Source organism: Glycine soja, chromosome 2 (genome assembly GCF_004193775.1).
Source record: "Glycine soja cultivar W05 chromosome 2, ASM419377v2, whole genome shotgun sequence".
Taxonomy (NCBI): domain Eukaryota; kingdom Viridiplantae; phylum Streptophyta; class Magnoliopsida; order Fabales; family Fabaceae; genus Glycine; species Glycine soja.
The window spans coordinates 5,525,310-5,547,474 of NC_041003.1; the positions used below are offsets into that span (position 1 = coordinate 5,525,310).

Below are 22,165 nucleotides of genomic sequence, written 5' to 3' on the forward strand. Positions count from 1 at the left end.
TCATGACTACCAATCCAAGATCGAGTTCCAACTCTCCAACATCTGGGATCTCAAGCTTGCGATTCCATGGTCTTCTACCTCAAGATGAAGGGCGATTACAACAGGTACCTCCTCGAGTTCAAGCTCGACATCGAGCATAAGGAGGCTGTCGCGATAACTCTTTTATGCATTTACAGTTCAGATCTATTATTAGGTTTTCTCCATATTTGCGATTGTGAGGAAGACGAGGACAATTGTGTCCAATTTTTTCATTAAACAGACATGTGCATTGCACATGACGATTTGGGCTTAACGGAAGTAATGCTGTTACACTGTAGGGGATGCTCGTGCAAGAAAGTTTGTGTAAGAATCCAACGAAAATGAGGTTGAGTGTAATAAGTCCAAAATTCATGAGATGAGCATAATTTGTTCAATTATCAATGTTTTAACTCATAATCATCGGTTTTAAACTTACAATTAATTTTAAATTATTCTCTTTAAAATCAAATATGTAAAATTTATTTAAAATCAATTTTGAATTTGAAATTTTTTTTCTAACATAAAATCAAACACATGCTAAATGTGTGTGAAAAATCAAATACATTCCTTATTTTTGTGTAACCACTCACTTATACAACACATTGCCTTTTAGAAAAGAAAGGAAAAACTACTTATACAACACTTCAAAAAATTATCTTTGGCTGATAAATTATCATGAAAAAAGGTTATGCATTGACATTAATCCAGTTGTTCAATCATAACCTACAATGTATGGTAATTAAGTTTATTGACTTTTAAAATAATTATTTTTAAATAATTTAAATAATAATTTATATTTAAATGATAATGTAAAATTATTTTACGTTTTACATGTATTAGTGCATTCATAGTAAACTCTAAATTATTTTAAATGTTTTTTTTTCTATTACTATGTTGTTAGTAAGGAGTAATCAAACATTTATGATTGTTGACTTTTCAGCGATCCACACTCTATAGTATTTTCACACGATAACACTTCATTTAATATCTTTGTTGTCAGAACCCTTCGTAGGTAGTCATTCCTGAGACTTCAACCATACATGAGACTTTTCAAAGTATTTGTGTTCACTCACACACTTTTTAGATAACTTCTCATAAGGTCACCTATGTCATAACTATTCCAATCCAAACACGCTTAATTGTAGAGTTTTTATATGATATACTACTAAAAAGTAGATGCATCTTGTTGGTATAGGTAGTATCAATTAATTCATTTAGGTCATCCTCAACTGCACAATCTCATACATATACCGCCTTTGAATTCTTCTCATTTTGCTGTGATTCGATCGAGATGTTACATGCCCATCAACTTTCGTCTGATTTGTCCTTGAATCACACCGTACTGGTAGAGAGATCTACTTTGATATCATTTGTAACATTTCTGGTTGTCAACTTCTCGGCGACTCAACCTCTCCACAAACCAACATGAGACTTTTCATCCTCACTCACGCTTTTTGGAAAACTTTTGAGAAGATCACTCATCTCATAATTACTCCAAACCAAACACCCTTAATTGTGAAGTTTTTTTGTGGTAGGTTACCAAAAAGTATATGTATTTTGTTAATATAAATAATACTAATTAATTCTTTTAAGTCATTTTCAACTGCATAATCTTTGGATTCCTCTCATTCTAGTGTGATTCAGGGTGTTACATAATTTTAATATTAAATTATTTTAAATTTTATATTAATTTGGTAGAAAAGAAAGAAAAAAGAAAAAGTGCTTATATGGGGGGTTTATGTTTTGTGAGGAGCTAAAACCCTTTCCCACCGGCCCAATCCCCCAACGATGCGCCCTCTGTTCCGTTTGGCTCAAGTAGCCCGGCGCCACTACAAGGCGTCGTCGCCACCACCACCGAGCCCACCGAAGGCCCCAAAGAAGCCGCAGAAGTTCAGCTTCGACGGCGCAACGTGGGAGGACCCATACAGCTGGATGTCGCAGCTGAACGACAAGGTGGCGATGCGGCACATGGACGTGTGCGTGGAGCAAGAGGAGAAGTACGCCGAGGCCGTCATGTCGGACTCCGATAACCTCCTGAACAAGCTCCACTTTGAGATGGCCTCTCGCATGCCCTTCGACCTCTCCACCCCTCCCCTCCGCTGGGGCCCCTGGCTCTACTACCGCCGCGCCGAAGAAGCCAAACCCTACCCCGTCCTCTGCCGCCGGTTGGCTAGCTTGTACGAAGACTTCATTTCACATAAGTACCCCCCCGCGGGTTTCGATTTCACTACGGGAAAGACCATTGAGCAGAAGCTCCTTGATTACAATCAAGAAGCCCAGAGATTTGGAGGTAAATTTTGCAGTCACATCGTATGTTTCCACCGGAATGCTACTAGATTCTTTTAGTGAACTTGTTCGGAATCTCACGTTGAGTAGAATAAATTACTTCACGTGGTATTAAGTCTTGAGACTCTCTTATCTAAAGGACTAGTCTTTTGGGTTGACCTCTCTTCACGTGCTTAAGTCCTAACAATAAGAAGACAGAATGAAATAAGCTTATCTAGTTAAGCTAAAATCAGCTTATGCATAAGTTAAAGTCGGATTTTTGGAGAAGTTAAATGATTTTAACTTCTCCAAAAAAACTGGTTTTAACTTGTGTACAAGATAATTTTAGCTTATAATTATAGGCGAAGCTTATTTCTTCTTTTTTGCTTTTTGCTATTAGTGCTTACAGAGAAACTTATGTAGACAAGACCTAATTATGTGAGTAACAGAGTTACTAAGACCCATTTAAGGGCTGATGTCTTCCCACAGATGTTGTTCCATACACATGTACTTGAGAATCAAACCCTTGGCTACATGTTTAAGAGACATGGTTATTTGCGAACTAATATTGGTTGGATTGGTATTAGTTTGCTAACAATTGTTTTGACCGGCTTTTTGTAGGTTATGCTTATGAGGAACTGTCTGAGGTTTCGCCGAATCATCAGTTTCTTGCATATACTATGTATGATAAAGAAAATGACTACTTCAAATTATCCGTGAGAAATTTGAATTCGGGTTCGTTGTGCAGTAAGCCTCAGGCAGATCGAGTTTCCAACTTGGCATGGGCCAAGGATGGACAGGCTCTGCTTTACGTTGTGACAGATAAGAAAATGAGGCCTTACCGGTGGGTGGATTGTTGTTGATCTATCGGTGGCTTGGTGCTGTGATAGAATTGAAAGAAGTGCAAAATTTATATACAGTTCCTTGGTTGCTTTTAGTGATGTTCTTCAATCAGAATTGAAGTTTCATCTTCGTAACCTATGTTAAATTAGTTTTGATTGAAGAATATTACCAAAAGCACATAGGAATTGCATATGAGTTGCGTCTTTTAAAGAATCCCTTAGTTTGTGTTTTGCTTATGATTGCTAGAATTGAAGTTCATGCGATCTTCCTCAATCTCAAGTTTCTGCTTGTTGCCACAGTATCTACTACAGTCTGATTGGATCAACTGATGAAGATGTTTTGCTTTTGGAAGAGTCAGATGAAAGTGTTCACGTTAATATTAGGCACACAAAAGACTTTCTATTTGTGACTGTAAATACATTCTCTACCACATCATCAAAGGTAAAAGATCTTTCCTAGGGAACTCTGAAAAATTAAGATCCTTGGTATTGGATAATAATTGTAACCATTTCTTAGGTCTTTCTAATAAATGCAGCTGACCTGTTGTCTGGCTTGAAACTAGTTTGGGAGTGTGACGCTCTAGCTCACTGCACAATTGAACATCACCGAGGTTACCTTTATTTATTTACAGATGCTCCCAAAGGTGGTCGATCAGTTGATTGTCATTATCTTCTTTTTAGTCCAGTGGATGATCCTTCAAGTACAAGAAAATGGGAGGTAGATTGGAGCATCACTTTTTCCTTTTTCTCTATGGTTTACTTGTTTCATTTTTGTTCCTCTTTTATATCATAAGCAAAACACGTGTTTACTTGAAACAGTGAGATATTTTGTTATTACACTCGCTTATTTTCATGTTTTCTTAGTTAACTTACCTTTGGCAATCTGCTTTACCTTGTTGTATTCGGCCTCATGAACTGCAGGAGGTATTAGTCGATGACCCAGGTTTGATTATTGAGGATATTGATTTTAGTGATAAATACTTAGCACTCATTGTAAGGGAAGGTCGAAAAGTTCAGCTTTGTTCAGTTGGACTGCCATTGCCCTTTGGGAAGGTAATGAAAAGAGAATTTGCTATATCTCTTACAGATAAACACTTGATTTTATAATCTTATTGAATTATATCAATCATCTTATTTTTGTGATAGGGAGCAGTTAAACTGAGGAAGCTGGACCTACAGTACTTGCCCATTCCAAGACATGTTTGCCAAATTACGCCTGGACCAAACTATGACTTTTTCTCATCTGTCATGCGCTTTATAATATCATCACCTGTGGTATGTGAATGATTTTTTTTATTATTTATTTATAATTTCTGAAGATGGTTTCTTTTCATGATTCTGTTAATATCTGTTTACCTTCATATCATATCAACTCTGAATGGCATTCACTGGCCCTGTTAAATATTCATCCAAGGAAATTGAGAAGTTGAAAAACAATTTGTGCTTTCAAAAAATACTTCATGATGTATTTTGCCAGTAATCCTCGTAGAATTGATTTCGGTATTCAATGATCCCAAGTTTTCTCTTCCTCTTACTTTCCTCCTTGTTAGGTTTTTCTGCCTTTCTTTCCAAAACATATTGTTCCCTTACAATGAGTGCTTCTTTTTATATATCTATATCTTTATCTCTATATATGTATATGGTCTCTGGAGGTTACGTTTTGTTCAATCTTATAGCACAGCTTCCATATATATATATACTACTAGACTAAGAGTGCAGTACAATTCAATACAAAGTACATTGCATTTCAACCTAGAAGAAAGACCTGATCATAAAATCCTGATATGTTCACCATAAGTTTCTTGCAGATGCCAGATGCTGTGGTTGATTATGACCTGGCCACAGGTAAGTGGAACATCATTCAACAGCAAAATGTGCTTCATGACAGGACAAGAATACTGTATGGTAAAAATTCTGCAAGTATTAGTATGGAGTCCTCAAATTCAAAACACTCCAATCCTGTGAATGTTAACTCTGAAGATGACCACTTATGGAATGACCTGTCTGAGTTTTATGCCTGTGAACAATATGAGGTCCCTTCATTTGATGGAGTTTTGATTCCTTTGACTATTGTTTTTGCACGTAACAATAAGATAGAAGCTAAAAAACCTGGGATATTGCATGGACATGGAGCTTATGGTGAATTACTTGACAAACGGTGGCGCAGTGAACTAAAAAGCCTCCTGGATCGAGGTTGGGTTGTTGCCTATGCCGATGTTAGGTAGTATTCACATTATTTAATGGCCATGTACTCAATGCTTATTCTTATGGATATTCTTTTAGTGTTAAATTTATTTTCTCCATAGTCTTATCTCTTATATGATAGTTTTGGTGGCCTGTTTCAGAGGTGGAGGTGGTTTTGGTAAGAAATGGCATAATGACGGAAGACGTACAAAGAAACATAATTCAATCAATGATTACATCTCTTGTGCCAAATTCCTCATTGAAAAAGATATTGTGCATGAAAACAAATTGGCTGGTTGGGGATATAGTGCTGGAGGACTTTTGGTTGCTTCTGCTATTAATCGTTCTCCAGATTTATTTCGTGCTGCAGTCTTGAAGGTGTTGAAGAATGTTTGCTTGCTTTCTGGTTTTGGTTTACTTAAGCTCCACTTTAAATGTGTTATCTTATCTCAAATACTCAATTACATTTTTGTATGGTTTCTTTTGTAGGTTCCCTTTTTAGATGCAACCAACACTCTTCTGTATCCCATCTTGCCACTTATAGCTGCTGACTATGAAGAGTTTGGCTACCCTGGTGACCTTGATGATTTTCTTGCAATTCGAGAATATTCTCCATATGACAATATACGAAAGGATGTTCTTTATCCAGCTGTATTAGTAACCTCATCTTTCAATACACGGTAAGCCACTGATGCGTTTGCATATCTTCCTAACATGGTATCCAAGATTTTTATGGGATTGATTTGAGTATTATTTTAGTAAGAACGAGGGCACTTATGATAAAAGTGACAACCAAAATATAGACACTTCAAAATGGCTGCTGAGTTGGTGTTGGATGCGTATCCATGTAATGTTAGATACTTTGTTGGGATTTACATTTATATCCTTATAATCTGTTTTTTTTATATAGTAAACTATATTTTAAATCATAACGAGTTATACCGTACTAAGGTACATTTTTGTTTTTATTTTTCATGACTCAGATTTGGGGTATGGGAAGCAGCAAAATGGGTTGCACGAGTTCGTGATCTCTCAGTTTACGACCCAAAGCGGCCAATATTGCTGAACTTGACCACAGATTTAGTGGAGGAAAACCGTTATTTGCAGTCCAAGGAATCAGCATTAGAGGCCACATTTCTCATTAAGATGATGGAATATTAGATATCCAACTAACATCTGCTCTATCTCTTAAATACAGTTGGCACTTGGGAGACACCTTATGGCAACCTGATATAGAATTGAATTGTACTTGCCTTCCAACATTCTTTTCCAGCTGGTTGAGCTTGTAGCCTTCAAAACTAGTTGGGATCTACACCAAATGGGACTGGGCTAAAACAACCAACAGAATTGACACTAGAACGTTTGCTGGTTTATCATGTAATTTGAAGTTCATTACTTGTTGTAAATGTTACCGTGCCTCGTTGTTTAACAAAGAGCATAATGCAATTTTGATGTTAATGGTAATGCCATCCACGCGTGCACGCATGCATTTAGCTTACATGGAATTTTCATATTAGAAATTGTAATAGTACAGCACCATGATCTTTTCCCACGTTCGACAATATTATGATTGCATCAAAGATCTCCAAATCAATCATCAATTAAGTTTTAGGTCTATAAAATATTACAACCCAACGTGTATTTGCATCTAAATTATTATGTACACTCGAAATATCCCACAAATCATCCTATGGCTACCCGCACATAGCAAAAACAATCTATTTTAACGTCAGAAGTTGTAATTTCGATAACTGAAAAATAAAATCATTAAAAAAACACTTAAACTTTTTGAAGTTACGATTTAATTTTATGAAAGAAATCATACGTGCACGGACTTTATCTCATTTTTCTCTCTTAGAAAATTATTTTTCCTTCATCTACTTTTATCACCTAACTCACCTCATTATTTTCCTTCTCCTTCATTACATCTCACAGGTTGGCATTCAATACATCAATGATTGAAAAAAATAAAAGAAAAGAACTAATCAATAGCTCACTGATTTGTCAACTGCTGGATGGAGAAAACAGTTTCATAAAATCACTATAATAGTTCCTTTGCAAAAACAAAACTTAGTGGGTGAGGCTCGGCTACTCTTCATGCCCCCTGTTAAAAGAGATGGCTTAAATATATATATTTCTTATAATTTAATGTTTTTTTTTCGTCCTTATAAATATATTTTTTTTTATTTTAGTCCTTACAAAATGTATTTTATTTTTTATTTTTAAAGTGTTTTAGATAATGCTTTGTACAGCAAAAAAAAAGTGTTTTAAACATTGGAAAAATGTTATCTAAAGTACTTTAAGGATAAAAAATAAAATAATTATATTTTGTAAGGACTAAAATGAAAATATATATATTTACAAAAAAGAAAATAAAAAAAACGCTAAAGTACAGAAACTAAAACTATATCTAAGTCAAAAGATATTTAGAACAAAAAAGTTGAGAAAAAAAAAACAACCAGGGTTCAGGCGGGGGTGCATCAATAGAAAAAAAATGCACAATCAATTAATCATTAATTTATTATTTATTAATCATGAACTAATTGATTAATTAACCACTTGAAAATAATAAAATTAAGTATTTATCTAATTAAATCACACCAGTCAAAAGTATTAAAACTTCAAAGGATAACATAAAATTCTCCTAAGTCACCCATTGAGTATTTGGATAAAGTTTACATAATCATTCCCTACCGTTGTGAACACTGTGATTTTGATTTATACCGAAAAAGAATCCACCAGAATATGGAACTAGCATTTCCTTCCATCACAGATTTCCAATACAACTTAATTTGGCAATCTCCTCTTTTTGCAATCTGCGGCGAAGCTACATAATGTTTGGTGCACGAGTCACGTCTACAACACAGACACACAAGTATAACTGCAAAAGTTAATTAATTAATATTAATATATAAATAAAATGTAAAACCCACTTTCGGAAATAGCACTAAGTATTGATCAAATTGTCGATTCTTGTTCTTTCACCTTTTTCTTAAAAATAGGACCAATCCTTATCAGATTGGTGTCTGTAAAAATCCCGAGAAAACAATGTTCCAAGGCATATCCATCAATCGCCACATTCCTTCAACTTTGCCGGATTCCATTTTCACCATAGTCAATCAAATACCCCAGTTTCACTAACATTTAGGAACAAAATAAAAAAAAATTTAAAAAAAAAAAATCACCAATCGGATGGTATGGAAATAAACTATAGCATGACAATGAAAGCTACATTTTTACAGAAGTTGGAAATCCTTTCGTATGCAATGGAAGCTTAGTATATATATCAGTAGAAGTTCTACCCATACAATATTTGCTTCAAATTACACCATGACTTCCCAATATGTAACAAATCTTTCTAAAGCCAACTCTACAAGCAGCTCAAAAAACAAAAGGGGAAAAATAATAAAAATGTAAGCAACAAGAAACATGAATTAACAAATCCACCCCGCTTGCCTTATCTTCCTTTGATGCAGAAAATAAGTTTGTGTCTATCTAGGGGTCTTACAGATCATCATGAACCAATCCATTCTTCCTGCAGCTTCGGCTGCGGCCCCTTTTGGCAACCTGTCACATAATCTTTCATTTCATGTTCAGTTTCCAAAATTGAATAAAGTCACGGGCAACTCTGCCATCTCATGTCTCGGAGCCTTCTTGAACAGTAGGAAGACCCCCTTCTCTGATAAATGTCGGGTTGAGAAACTTGGCCACAAAAGCCCACAATTTATACACATCCTCAAAATTAGTTAGGAAGCCCAGTGAAGCTGTGACAACTTCAAGCCTTACAAAGCTACCTTTTCCATCGCGCCGACCATTCTCCATTGGCCTGCAAAGAGTTATGTCTTCAAAATTCGGAGCTCCACGATGCTGTCTCGAGTTATCAAGAATCTGTATATGACTAAGAAAACCAAGACCAAGAGAGATTCCTTCTTTTTCAGCCAGCTTTTGAACAATCTCTGGATTGATTAGCCCCCTACTTCTGTCCCTCACATTGAAAGCCACAGCTGCACCTCTTTCATATTTTATTTTTGGACCATAGATTTGGACAAGACTTGCTTTTTCACCCCCATCAGAAGCAGGCAACTTCAGTTGCAGTAACGAGGTAACAAGCCAATTTATCAAAAACCGAAGTCGTAGTGTAGTTTTATTGAGACCAAGCATGTTGACATGATCGATATGCCGACATATTATCTCTGGTTCCCTCCTGCCCCAGTCCTGTCCATCACCATATTCTCCATCGCTTGTGACCTCTTCATCATCAAAGCTAGTTGCAGATATGTCCCCTGGTTCTAGGGCCTGGCTTAGGTACTCTTTACGATTATCTTCCATGCTAAATGACACTCTTCTTCCCCTGCTGTTGGCTTCATTCTCTTCCAAACCAAAAAACCTACCACCACCGTAACGATTGCCTTCTCTCCTACCCAACAACCTGAATTCACCTTCAGTTTCCCTTCTTATGGCACTCTCTTTGACATCAGGACATATTTCAGAGGTAGAGCCATTCTCCAAGCTTTGATGCCGGGCAAGAGAAGTTGAATTGAGCCAAGATCCATTATTGACAGCTTCACTGGTTCCAGGTTCTTCCACGATCTCATCGACATGCAGATGATCTGACCCATTACCATTTCTTGAATAATGATCAACTTCCTCGACATGCTCTTCTTCAGGTACCTCTTTGACCCGGTCTAGTTCCTGTGACATCAGGACCGCAGCATCAAATGACAGCACGCGGCGGTCCTCATGAGCACCTAGGTTTACCTCTCTGTCATCATACATCGGGCTGCCATACATCTTGGAAGTTGGTTTTGGAGAATGTTGCTTCTGGTTCCTCCTCCCGTTAAACCAGAAAGGTGGAAGGGGAGAAGCTGTCTTGTGTTTATTTGATTGACCAGCACTGTCGGATCCCAACGGACTTTGACCCAAATCAATCCAAAAGGAGTTGTCCGATGACTCGTCCTCGCTGAAGACGGGACTCTTTATCACCTCTCCAACAGATATGCTCTCAGTCTCCTCAAATATGGTGCTCGTTCCATCTCTTTCAGAACTGTCTTGATCCATTTCGGTCTCAAACACATCTCTGACCTGTGCAGATGTGAATGCACCAGAAAAGGCAGGCAACTGTGTTCCCTGACGAGTTTCAGTCGTCTTATCACCAATTCCAGTGATTTCATCGTCGTCTTCAATCCCAACAAATTTATCCAAACCATCTACAGAATCACTCAAATACATAGGAAACTCGGGGGTAATCTTCACCATTCCAGATCCAGTACAACCAGACTGATTTTGAAGGCTTTGCATCACAGATTTCTTGATAAGAAGACAACCAAAACCTGTGGGATCATACCCAAAAACCCTGTAAAATGATGTGACTATAAAATCTGGACGAAATAGGGACAAGCCAAGGGAATCCATGTCCTTGGGGCCCAATGATCCAGCATCCAGCAAGACATGCCAGTTGTTCTGTTGGGCCAAGGCCATCCACTGGTATGAATACTTAGCCCCAGTCACTCTAGACTGAACCGGGAAGACAAAAAGACCAGTGGCTGAATCCTTCTTCCTCTTCTTCTTATTGGAAATCTGTTTCCTCAAATCAGTGGAGCAGAGTTTGAGGGTTGGCCATTTAAACCATGCACTATGCACTTTAGCACCTTTCTCCCTGGCACTCTGAGCCATCCAAGCAATGGACTGGCTCTCGTGATCGAACATGGTCAACAACTTTTTGTTTGTGTGGAAAGGGTATGAATCAGCCAGCAACTTGAAAGCTGATCCCCTACTAACAGTAAACACAAGGCCATATTCGTTCTCAGGAATATTCAAATAGTCCATAATCCTAGCCTTTATATCATACTCAACGGTCCCTCTCTCGGCACAGCCATAAAGTGCATGGTTACACAGATTAGCAGTTATCTCAGACAAACTAAACGTAGAAGACTCCCAATAGTGAATAGTCTGAACAAAAGAGAAGAGTCCAAAACCACAGTAATCAAGGCATACCTTTGGTGACAAATGTGAGTATTCATCAGACCTCAACTGATCAACCTTCTCGGAGGACTGGTACTTTGGGTACATAGTAAGGAACTTGGCAAATGCTTCCTGGAGGCTGGGAATTTCCTCCTCGGACTCGAAGATTCGCTCGGCCGCAAGCGCAGTGGCGCGAAGGAATTCGCGCTGGGCGTGGAGCCGGGCGAGCGATCGGGATCTCCCAAGGCCATCATCCTGGTTGGCAGCAGAGTCAGGCTGGTCTATGTCTTGAGATTTGGAGAGTGAGCCATCTTCAGAAGCTTCCTCAAGTGCTTCCCTGAGCTTGTTCTCTTGCAGCTTCCGAAGCATTGATGGGTTTCTCCTCATTTCAACATTGGATTCTTCTTTCCTCCTGCTCTTCTTGTCCATGATCAGTGCAGCACATTGAGAAATGGGTTTCCATAGTGAGAGATGCATGGTATTCGTACCTTCCTCCTCTTCTCACACACACTTCTAACAACACACACTAAAGGGCTTTAGTTTATCCCCTCACATCAATCTATATAACAATTTGAGCTTCAACTCTTTCACCACCAAAACTCTAACAACTCAAGGAATCTGGAATCTTAAACACCACACCTCCCCAACAATCCAATTTGTATAAAACCATGAGATTTTTGTTTGAGAGACAGAGAAACAAACAACTCAGTTCACCATCTCACCCACGAAAACCAACACAACAAAGACTAAATAAAAAGCTTTATTTTGTCTAGAACCCAGAATAAGTTTCAAACCCAATTTCTCAGAAAAGGAGAGACAAACCCAAGGAGAGAGAAAGTCAAAAGCTGAAACCCTTCAAACCCTAGAAAACCCAGATCCCAAAATTGGCAAGGCTATTCACAGGAACAAGAACCCAACAAAAAAAATAGATTTTTTTTTTGAGAAATGGGTTTCAAGGGGAATCAAACTACAAGTAATAGAATCCCTGAAGCTCAATCAGTATCCATACACTCCACAAAACACCTGAATAGCCATCAGAGGTGAAGGAAGAACCTCTCTCTCTTCAATTCACTGCAGCATAATTAAAGCAAAGAGCCCCCACATCAAATTCTCTTTTACTAAGAGAGAAAGTAAAACCAAAACAAACCGGTTTGATATGTTCACTGTACTATTTTCTTCTTGAATTGAAAACCAAAAAGAAAAGAAAAGGGAAAGCAGAAAAGAAAAGAAAAAGATAAAAATTTCAATTCAGAGTAACCCCCATTCTCCTTTCTCTTTGTCAACAATCTAGAAAAACAACACTTGCTAGAATCCAGGGAGAAGGGACATTGACTCTCGCAAAAACCAAACTAGTCAGTGATATTAAAATGATTTTTTCGATTTTGCATACATTTTCATTATTATTATTATTTATTAAGAAATGAGGTTCCTTTTGTCTATGTTGTGGTGGGGCCCACAGGCTGAAGTCATGGTTAAAAGTCAAATAATAAGCTGGCTTGTAAAAGCTGTTATCTGTCCAACTGGGCAAACCACAAAGTTCAATTCTTCCATTTGTGAATCCAAAAATGCTATCAATATCATACCCACCACCACACAACCTCTTTTCATTATATTCCATTTTCTTTTAATTTAAGGTTTTATATCATTTACATATATAGATAAAAAAAATTTAATATAATTTTTTTACCTCAATAACTAATTAAAAATTGTTCTTGATATAATTTTTAAAATAATTATTATAAAAATTAATAAATGTATTTGTTAATAGTATGAAATTTATATTATCAATATATGTATTATTTATTAAAAATATAGTATTGAATTTTATGAATTAACCAAAAAAATAAATTCATAAATAAAAAAATATAAAAAAGGACAACTATTTAAAATATACTATTATAGAATATTATGATCTAACCAAAAATTTAAATCCATTGAAAATAAATACAAAATAATTTTTTTGACTGATAAATAAATACAAAATTATTAAAATTACAATTGTTTAAAATAGTAAGTATGATATAGTATTTCATTTTAAGAAAAAGTTAATTTCACTGTTCTCTTATATATCTGGGCGGAAAAAGCAGTAACGAACTTTTTTCCCCAAGCCCTTGTTACTTGCAAAGTCGGGCTAATTTGAATCATGTTAGGTGAAGTTATTTAATGAGGTAAAGTTCCCTCATTTAAGGTGGAGGTATAATGTAGTAATAATTTGATATCACTTGTTTCAGAGACCATTTTTGAATGTAGATTCTTTTATGGCATTTGGAGATTTATAAAGAAGGCCCCGTTTTTTGCTTTTGTTTTGGCTCAAAGCCAAAGGTGTTGCTTTAAGTTTCAAATTCAATTTAGTATTGAAATGATAAAGAATCTATTCCCTCAGCCTTAAAGCTAAAAGAGAGAAAAATTTAAAAAACGAATCTTTGATCCAGATTGTTAGAAGAAGGTTTTTGTTAGATTCAACATTCCAGACTCTTAAATGATACTACATTTGTAATGAACTCATAGATAGAGGAACAGTACATTCAAACAAATGAACAATGATCAACCAATTAACTTAATCTCCAGTATGTCACATATTTTTTTAGTTTGGAAGGAACATCATTGATCAATTTTTGTTTGATTTTAAAATTAATAGACTTTATTGTGTCAGTGTCTTGTGCTTGAGGATGTTTTTTTTTTTATTTAGCTAGCTGGCCAGATCAACAACATCGATTTCTTTCTTTCTTTATTCAATTTTTTGGAAGAGACAAAAGAGAAATCAGAAATGGAACCCCAAAAAACTATAAAAAAAAATATTGTCAAGTTGATTGAGTCTTGCTTTATTTTAATTTTCACTATCAACTCTAGAAAAAATTTCAGTGTATGTATTGTTTTAATAACTGACATTTTAATTTGGTCAACCCTTGCAAGCGGAGGATCAATCAAAACACTAAAATTACAAAATTTCAAAGACACGTTTGCCTGTGCCTATACAGTTTACAATCAACCCAGTGACGGGTACCTTGTTTATGACGTTTATGAGATGTTAACCACACATTATTATAATTAGTACCAAAGAGTCTTGCTCACACACTATCGTAAATCTACATATCATATCACGTTAAATTCTTATAGATAAAAATAAATTTTAGTACAATTATTATTGTTATTGTTGCTAAGTGATGAAGGTATAACATCTGAGTTTCTCGTCCATAACCCACGTTTTGGTCATAACCATTGTACTTTTATCAAGGTAGGTAAACGGCAAACTCACGTTAATGCATGTTGAATGTATGGATTTTTTAAAATAAATATTGTTTGTTCAGCATAAATTAAGAATGATGCATTTTTTTACCCCATTTTCTATATTTACCGAAGATCAGAGATTTAAAAGAATTACAGCGGAATTTACAGGAGATTTTTCTAACATGCAGTGCAGATCCTAATTAACATACTTTATAATCATGAGAGTTTCAATTAGTTAAGTTACAATTAACCGTCTCTTGGGAATGTGGAGGTGAAAAATCACCTTTGCCTTGAAGGCAACATTTTAAAAAACGGATCAGATGAGCCGAAACCAGTCAAGTGACCCGTATGGGAACATTAAAAAACCAAAGCATCTCAAAATCAATAGGAATCGATTAAACTGGTATAAAATTGGCCAAAAATAATGTTGAACCAGTATAAAAAATAAGGGTTGAACCAATTTTTAAATTTTATTATTTAATCTAAAATAATTTTAAGATAAATAAACATACATTCTTAAATATTTCACATAAGTATCAATTATTTTTTCAATCATTATTAGTTTTTATCTTATCAACATATAATTTAATCATTTATATTAATTTATAATTTTTTTAAATCCTAATTTTTAATTATATATTATTTTATTTCTTAAAAAGTATATAATATTAAAAAATATAAAATTAGTTCAACCAGGGTTCAATTATGATTAAATTATTGAATCTTGAACTAATAACTTTTCGGGTCCAATTTTAAAAACATTGCTCGAAACAATATATAATAACTTCTACCTATTATATATAAGATAATTTATGATTAAATAACAATTTTTTACATAAATTAAATAACAATAATATATATTATCAATGTATTTAAATCAAGTTCTTTTTAATTTATAAAAATTTCCCGGTAATTAATACCAAATAACTCATGACTCGTGAGATTCCTTAGTATGGGCCGTGATGATGAGCCAACTACTTAACGCAAAAGATAATCAAGTTTTTTTTTTTTTTTTGAATTTGATATTCAAGTAGTACATCGCGTTTGGTATATACAGTACGTCTGCGATACTTAAATGTGATATGTAAAAATTAATATGATATACAAGATGTCTGAACATATAAGATTTTCAAATTTAATATGATATCTTAAATGTCTAGGCATATTTAATATGATTAATTGTTTTCATCTAAAAAAATTTCTTTTTGGAATTTTTAAATATCATATCTCAAATTTCAATATATAGTAAACCAATTAAAATATATCAAGTTATGATTTATTATCCCTTACAGTTTATTTTAACAACAAAAAAATAATTTATACCACTGTTTAATCTAAATTGTAATATAGTATTAGAAAATTGTTTTAAAAATATTTTATCATTATTTTATATAATTCATTTTCCACCAAATTATATACTAACAAAGAGTGAAATTGCATAAGGGTAAGAGTTGATAGAAAGGAGAAGATTCCTGACATATTGAAATTAATAATTTTGCTTCCCAAGTAAGATTTTTTTAGAGTAAGCCCCCGGTTTAATCGTTGAAATTGTCATCTACTACTGCTTTTAGTTTTTTTGAACTAACAAAATTAAGGTCCGGTTTAAGGTAGTGAGGAGTTATTTTATTTTATTTTTTAAATGCAATTTTTAAAATAAAAAATAATAATTTATAAATTCATTTTTTAGTTTTAAAAAATACACTTTCACAACTATTATTATTTTATCGTTGTTATTATCATCACATTGATGTCAGTGTCACTATTATAATCACTAAAATATTAACTCAAGGATGTTATCTTTATAATGGAAATGCCTAATTAAGAACTTGTTTGTGGTGGTTTTCAGTTTTTAGTTTCTAAATTTTTAAAAATAACCATTAGAGTTTTAGTTTAAAAAAATTAAATCACTTTTAAAAATATGATTAGTTTCAAATAAATTCATTTTAAAAGTTTTATATCGTATTAAAATTAGTTTAAGAGTATTTTTATGTTGTGATGACCATAATAGTTACATTAATTGTGATGATTACAACCAGTTATGACTATGATAACGATGAATGGTGATAGTGGTCATGATATGGTGATAGCAATGACAAATGTGATATTGGTGGTGGTGATGACAATGACAACAGTGATAATGGTCGTGGTAATGATGGTAACGATATTAACAACAAAAAGTATCATTGTCAAATGTAAAAAATACATGTTTTTTTAAAAAAAGTATTGATTTCGAAACAATTTTAAAATCATTTCAACTTTACTTTTATCAAATGCATTTTATTTTAAAAATTACATTTAAAATCTAAAAAACTAAAAACTTGCAACCACTTCAAACTGAGCTATAATATGTTAAGTGCTCATTAGTGGTCAAATTATTAATTTTGGCCCGGATTACCTTCGAAAAGATTATAGTAGTCAAACTATGATGATATAATGAATCCTAAATATAAACTAGATCATGCTAAACCTCCATCGGGTGATGATGACTTGTTTGATATTTTTGGAGTGAATTTGAAAAACAATCTGTCGAATGAAAGACAAACTCTTTATTAATAAATGGGATGCTAATGTAAAAATTATGACCAACATTGACAAGGAATACCACCCCAAAAAAGGAAACCATAATAGTCATCTTAATTTCTTTATTCAAACAAGACTTACTTTTTACTTATTAATAAGTGTTGATGAATCATCATCAATTTTGAATCCCTTATTCTTCATTGTCAAAGTCCAAAACTAGATTCAGGTTCAGATATTCTGAAGCGCCTTAAGCATGTCAACAACAAGGTTTCCAAACCCTCCATCCAATACTTTGCAAACACTTTGCCACCCTAAACACGTAAACTCGGTTTAGTTTCAACTTCAAGTAGTTGATAAATGATTTCAGCCTTTAGACATTTTAATAATTTATCTAACGGTTAAAAATGGTACTTCACAGGTGTACCACTAAAATAGGTGCTTGGTGTTAGAATTCGCGTAAGACTTTTAATCTTGCTCAAACTAAAAATAAATAAAAATAATACAAATCTTAATGTACAACCTTGATGCAATCTTCAAGAAATCAAATAGAGCAATTAGGTATTAATTTTGATAGAATTTCCCATTATAATTTTTTAAACAACAAGTTAATTTGAACAAAAATAGACCCTACAACAACTTATTTAGTGATCATTTAATTCTTGCTAAATTCAAACTTGTTCACAATTACGAGGGAAAATAAAATACATGATCCGTCAAATACTTAATTATTGTCTAACTCTCATTAAGCCTAGTCTAAACTTATTTATTAATTAAATAAGTTAAGATTCTCACCAAAAAAAAAAGTTAAGAATACAAAAATATTTTTTTTCTATAATGTTAGGTTTTATGTCATCTTCAAAAAGGCTTTTAAATCTAATATAGATTTTCAAATGAATACTTTTGTTATATATTTGTCTCTATATATTTGAATTCATGATATATTAATTGTATAAGTGATATACATTAATTAATTAAAAAAAATTAAAATCATAAATATGTTTTTTGACGGAAAAACACACACACACACACACACACATATATATATATATATATATATATATATATATATATATATATATATGATATTTGGTAACAATAAATATTTATATATTATACTATATTTCTAGGCCTGTTTAAAATATCATACTACAAAATTTACTTTTGAATAATTTTTTATAATAGTTTTTAAAAAAATACTTAAGTCTTAAATAAAGGCATATATCAAATAAATTTGTCAAGTTTATTCTTTTTTTTTTCTCCAAAGTCGAATTCATATCTTATGTTTAAAGAATAGATTAAATGTATTTTGAAGTAAAATCTAACATCACCAAGTACAATTTCAAAACTCTTTAAAATTGATCTATATATGCGAATGTCATTGTCTGCGATGCTATGAATACCAAATTTAGTTGCAAGATTATTTGCACAATATTTGTATTAATTATTAGATGGAAGCTAGCGTAATTGAGTAATTAATCAAAACTCAAAACCAATGCAAACGGCAAAATTGAAAGCAATTGAATGAATTGATAGTGATTAGGTTTTTGAATCATGGGATGAATATATTTGATAATGAATATTTTTTTCTCAAGTTTCTTAAGAGTGCATGTCTTCGATAATCATTTCAACTTATAAGTTAATTAGATTAAAATAGATGTGATTAATAAATAAGTTTGTTTCATTAATTTATAATATTTTCAGATATTATTTAAAGTAATTAATGCAGTACTATTTATTTTAATAAAATCATTTCTTTAATATTACCTTATTTATTTTAATTATTATACTACTTATTTTTTTAACAGTATTTAAGTTTTAAACAAAAAATAATAAGAATTCATATTAAAAATTATAATTTCCAAAAAAAAATACTTTTATCCATAAAAAAATGATAAAACATATTTGTGTCCCTCAAAAGTTTTTCAAATTCAGTTTTTTTTCTCCAATATTTTTTTTTACTTATTTTCATCCCTCTAATTTGAAAATACTCTACATTTAGTTCTCAGAGTGTAATTTGTTCTAGTTTATAGCCGTTATTAAATGTTAATTTTTTTGTTACACATTAAATATTAATTATAACTACTTCAAAGATCAAAAGTAAAATGTTTAAAAATATTTATTGTAAAAATCATAGGAGTACATAAAAAAGTCAAAAATAATATAATTTTATGTATTTGAATAAAAAATTATTATTTTAATTCCTTAACTAATATTTCAAGACATTAATATTTGCCTTAAAAAATTTCATGTCTTGTGTATACGATTACACGTTACAACCTACAATCAATTTATTCTATATCACACCCATTATTGTTTAACTTTTAAGTACGACATTATTTATTCAGAAAATGGAAGGAAAAAAAAGAGAAGCTTTTACATTGAAGCACAGGTGCACAACCAATTAATTATCCATACAATCTTGAGTTAGGACAACCATATTTAAGAGGTTAGGTGGAGGTCCTTTCCCTCAAAAAGTATTTGCAATGCAATTGTTTTGGTGAAGGTTTACGACAGAAAAAAAAAAAAATGCAACCACCAAAGAATTAAGTGTTTTTTCCTCATGTAACCCATGGAGACAGGCTAGAGAGACCGAATGTTTTTACTATAAATGCAACTATTTCTATAAGAAAAGAAGCCTAAAACATTTGTTTTTGTTATATCAAATAAGATATTTTTTTATCCTTAAAATATTTTTGTTTTAATTTTATTCTTTCTATTTTTTGTTTTATTTTTTTAGTGTCAAGTAACAACATTAATAGATAATGTAATAATAACGTTGATAATTCATTGACAAACTATATAATAAAAAAGTTTGATATCTTAATCATTTATAATTTTTTTATAAACTATATTTTTAAATTCTTATATGTTTAAAATTGTTGATAATATTACATTAGTTGATGAATTTTTTAAAAAAAATTGTATAAAAAAAGATGATATATAAACTAAACCAATTTTTTTAAAATTTTACAAGAACTAGCATAAAATAAAAAATAAAAGACTGAAATAAAAAATATTTTATTTTATAAGAACCAAAATATTATTTAAATAAAATATAAATATTTTAACAACAGAATGTAAAAGTTGGGGCACTTTACATTGCGTTTGTGATTACCTTTTGCCTGTAGCATTGTAAAGGCAGCACAACCACACGGCATGCATGTAAGATGAGATATCATTTGTATTATGGGATTGGGTGAAATATCTGTAATGCTAATGGGATGTTGGCATGTTGCTAGGATACGTACTTGAACGTGCTTGAGTGGATGTATATAATGCAAAATATTTTATTTCACTTATATATAGGTTATATATAGAATTTTTTAATCATTTTACAATAATTAAAGATTTAAGTTAATTTATCTATTGACATTCAATTTATTAATCATGATGATTTGAGTAGAATTAAATTAGAATATCTTAATAAATGCGTTGAGTTTGAGTTTTATAAATGAAAAATATTATTTAAAAACAAAATTTATTAAAATTAATCAAATAATTTTTTTGATAAAATTAATCATTAATAAAGTAGATGAATATTTTATACTCATAATATAATATCATAAAAAATATTAATATTTATATTATTTTTATAATTTATCCTTAAAATTATCATATATTTTTTTCTCTATCTGTATTTAAAGATATTTGTAAAAGAAATTAATGGCAAGAGACAATTTGAAAGGAACTCAACTACAATGTTTCATAAAATGTAATTATATGCTTTTAACATTTTTAATTATGAGAATCCAATTTTAATATCCATACTCATATTTCTAAATTATTAATTAATTAATTAATTAATTAAAAATATTTTCACAATAATTATTCACATATACATATAAGAAAATAAATAGTGGGGTGTTACATGAAGAAGTTTCATGTTTTGGCCTCGACACTGGGGTTTGGCTTTTGACGGAGTTCGTTGGTGGTTTATTTTGTGTCTTGGCGATTCAAGGGACGTGATGATTTGTGGAGGATTGAAATTCGATTAGATTTTTTGTGGTCTCAACTATAAACAACATCATTCGCTTCTTGTTTGAATTTGTGGCAAAATAAATGGTAAATTTGCTATTTTATTATCTTTTGAAGACTTACAATAACATGTGCCAAAGACACAACAAAAAGAGAATGAATGAAGACAGGAGAGAAGGAAAAGAGAAAGTTTAAAATGGGTTTTTTTTTACATATTTATAGAAATTTCTGATAGTTTTAAACAGCTATAAATTGTTTAAATGTTTCAAAAGATAAAAATAATTATTAGTGGTTTAAACTTATTTTTTTTAACGCAACAACTTAATTTTTTTGGCATTTGAATCTTGTAAATTATATTTGAGCATGATATCTAAGTCAAATGTTATTCTATCATCAAGAAAATCTAGTTGAATTAATTGAGACTGATATATAAATTGTTATAAACATTTTTTTTTATCTGTTTTTGATTTATAGAGATAAAAAATGTTATCCTATCAAATTATATTTTGCATGTACTTGTGTTTCACTGTGTTTATTCGTTTAAGGAATAAAAAAATCTCACGAAACATTTTTTTTATTTGGCGTAATTATAAAATTTATCCTTTTATTTTACCTATAAATAACATGAATATTTTAATATAGATAAAAAATATTATCATTAAATTACAAGCATTATTTTAAAAGATAAATATAATATATAAAATAAAATAAATTTATATAAATATATATATTCTAATTTATGTGAAAATAGAATTTAATTTTATATATTATATTTTAAAAGATAATATATAAGATTATAAAAATATAATAAATTTTTTTAAAAAATTAAAATATAGAAAGATTCAAATAATAAATTAAAAATAAGAAGACTCAAATAATAAATTTAAAAATAAGAAAACTAATTTAATGAAATAAACAAAATAAAAAACATTTTACTATTAAGCCTTTTTATTTTGAATTCTATACTCTCTAAACCAAATATAAAATAACCTCAATTTACTTGAAAAGGTGTAAACAAACCACTTCTCTTCCTCTCTTGGATTCCATTATCAATGATAATAATGCACAAAACCCTAGAAGTTAAACTGATAAAGAAAAAGGGGGGACTCTTGACGACATCATATTTACTTTCTATTTTTATTGGATTTGAAGAACAAATTGACCAATGAGTT

General features: G+C 31.7%; 2 protein-coding genes across 2 annotated transcripts; one reads left to right on the top strand and one right to left on the bottom strand.

Annotated features, from left to right (window-relative positions):
• Positions 1-1,764: 1,764 nt before the first annotated feature.
• LOC114382650 (protease 2-like) lies at positions 1,765-6,778 on the top strand. Its single transcript, XM_028342210.1, has 10 exons — positions 1,765-2,308; positions 2,905-3,127; positions 3,426-3,567; positions 3,643-3,843; positions 4,047-4,178; positions 4,272-4,400; positions 4,934-5,346; positions 5,471-5,687; positions 5,799-5,989; positions 6,293-6,778. Exons 1-10 carry the CDS (start codon positions 1,807-1,809, stop codon positions 6,468-6,470), a joined length of 2,328 nt encoding a protein of 775 aa, XP_028198011.1. The 5' UTR covers positions 1,765-1,806; the 3' UTR covers positions 6,471-6,778.
• Positions 6,779-8,499: 1,721 nt separating this feature from the next.
• On the bottom strand, positions 8,500-12,611 carry LOC114382655. Its single transcript, XM_028342219.1, has one exon. It carries the CDS (start codon positions 11,745-11,747, stop codon positions 8,946-8,948), a length of 2,802 nt encoding a protein of 933 aa, XP_028198020.1. The 5' UTR covers positions 11,748-12,611; the 3' UTR covers positions 8,500-8,945.
• Positions 12,612-22,165: the final 9,554 nt, after the last annotated feature.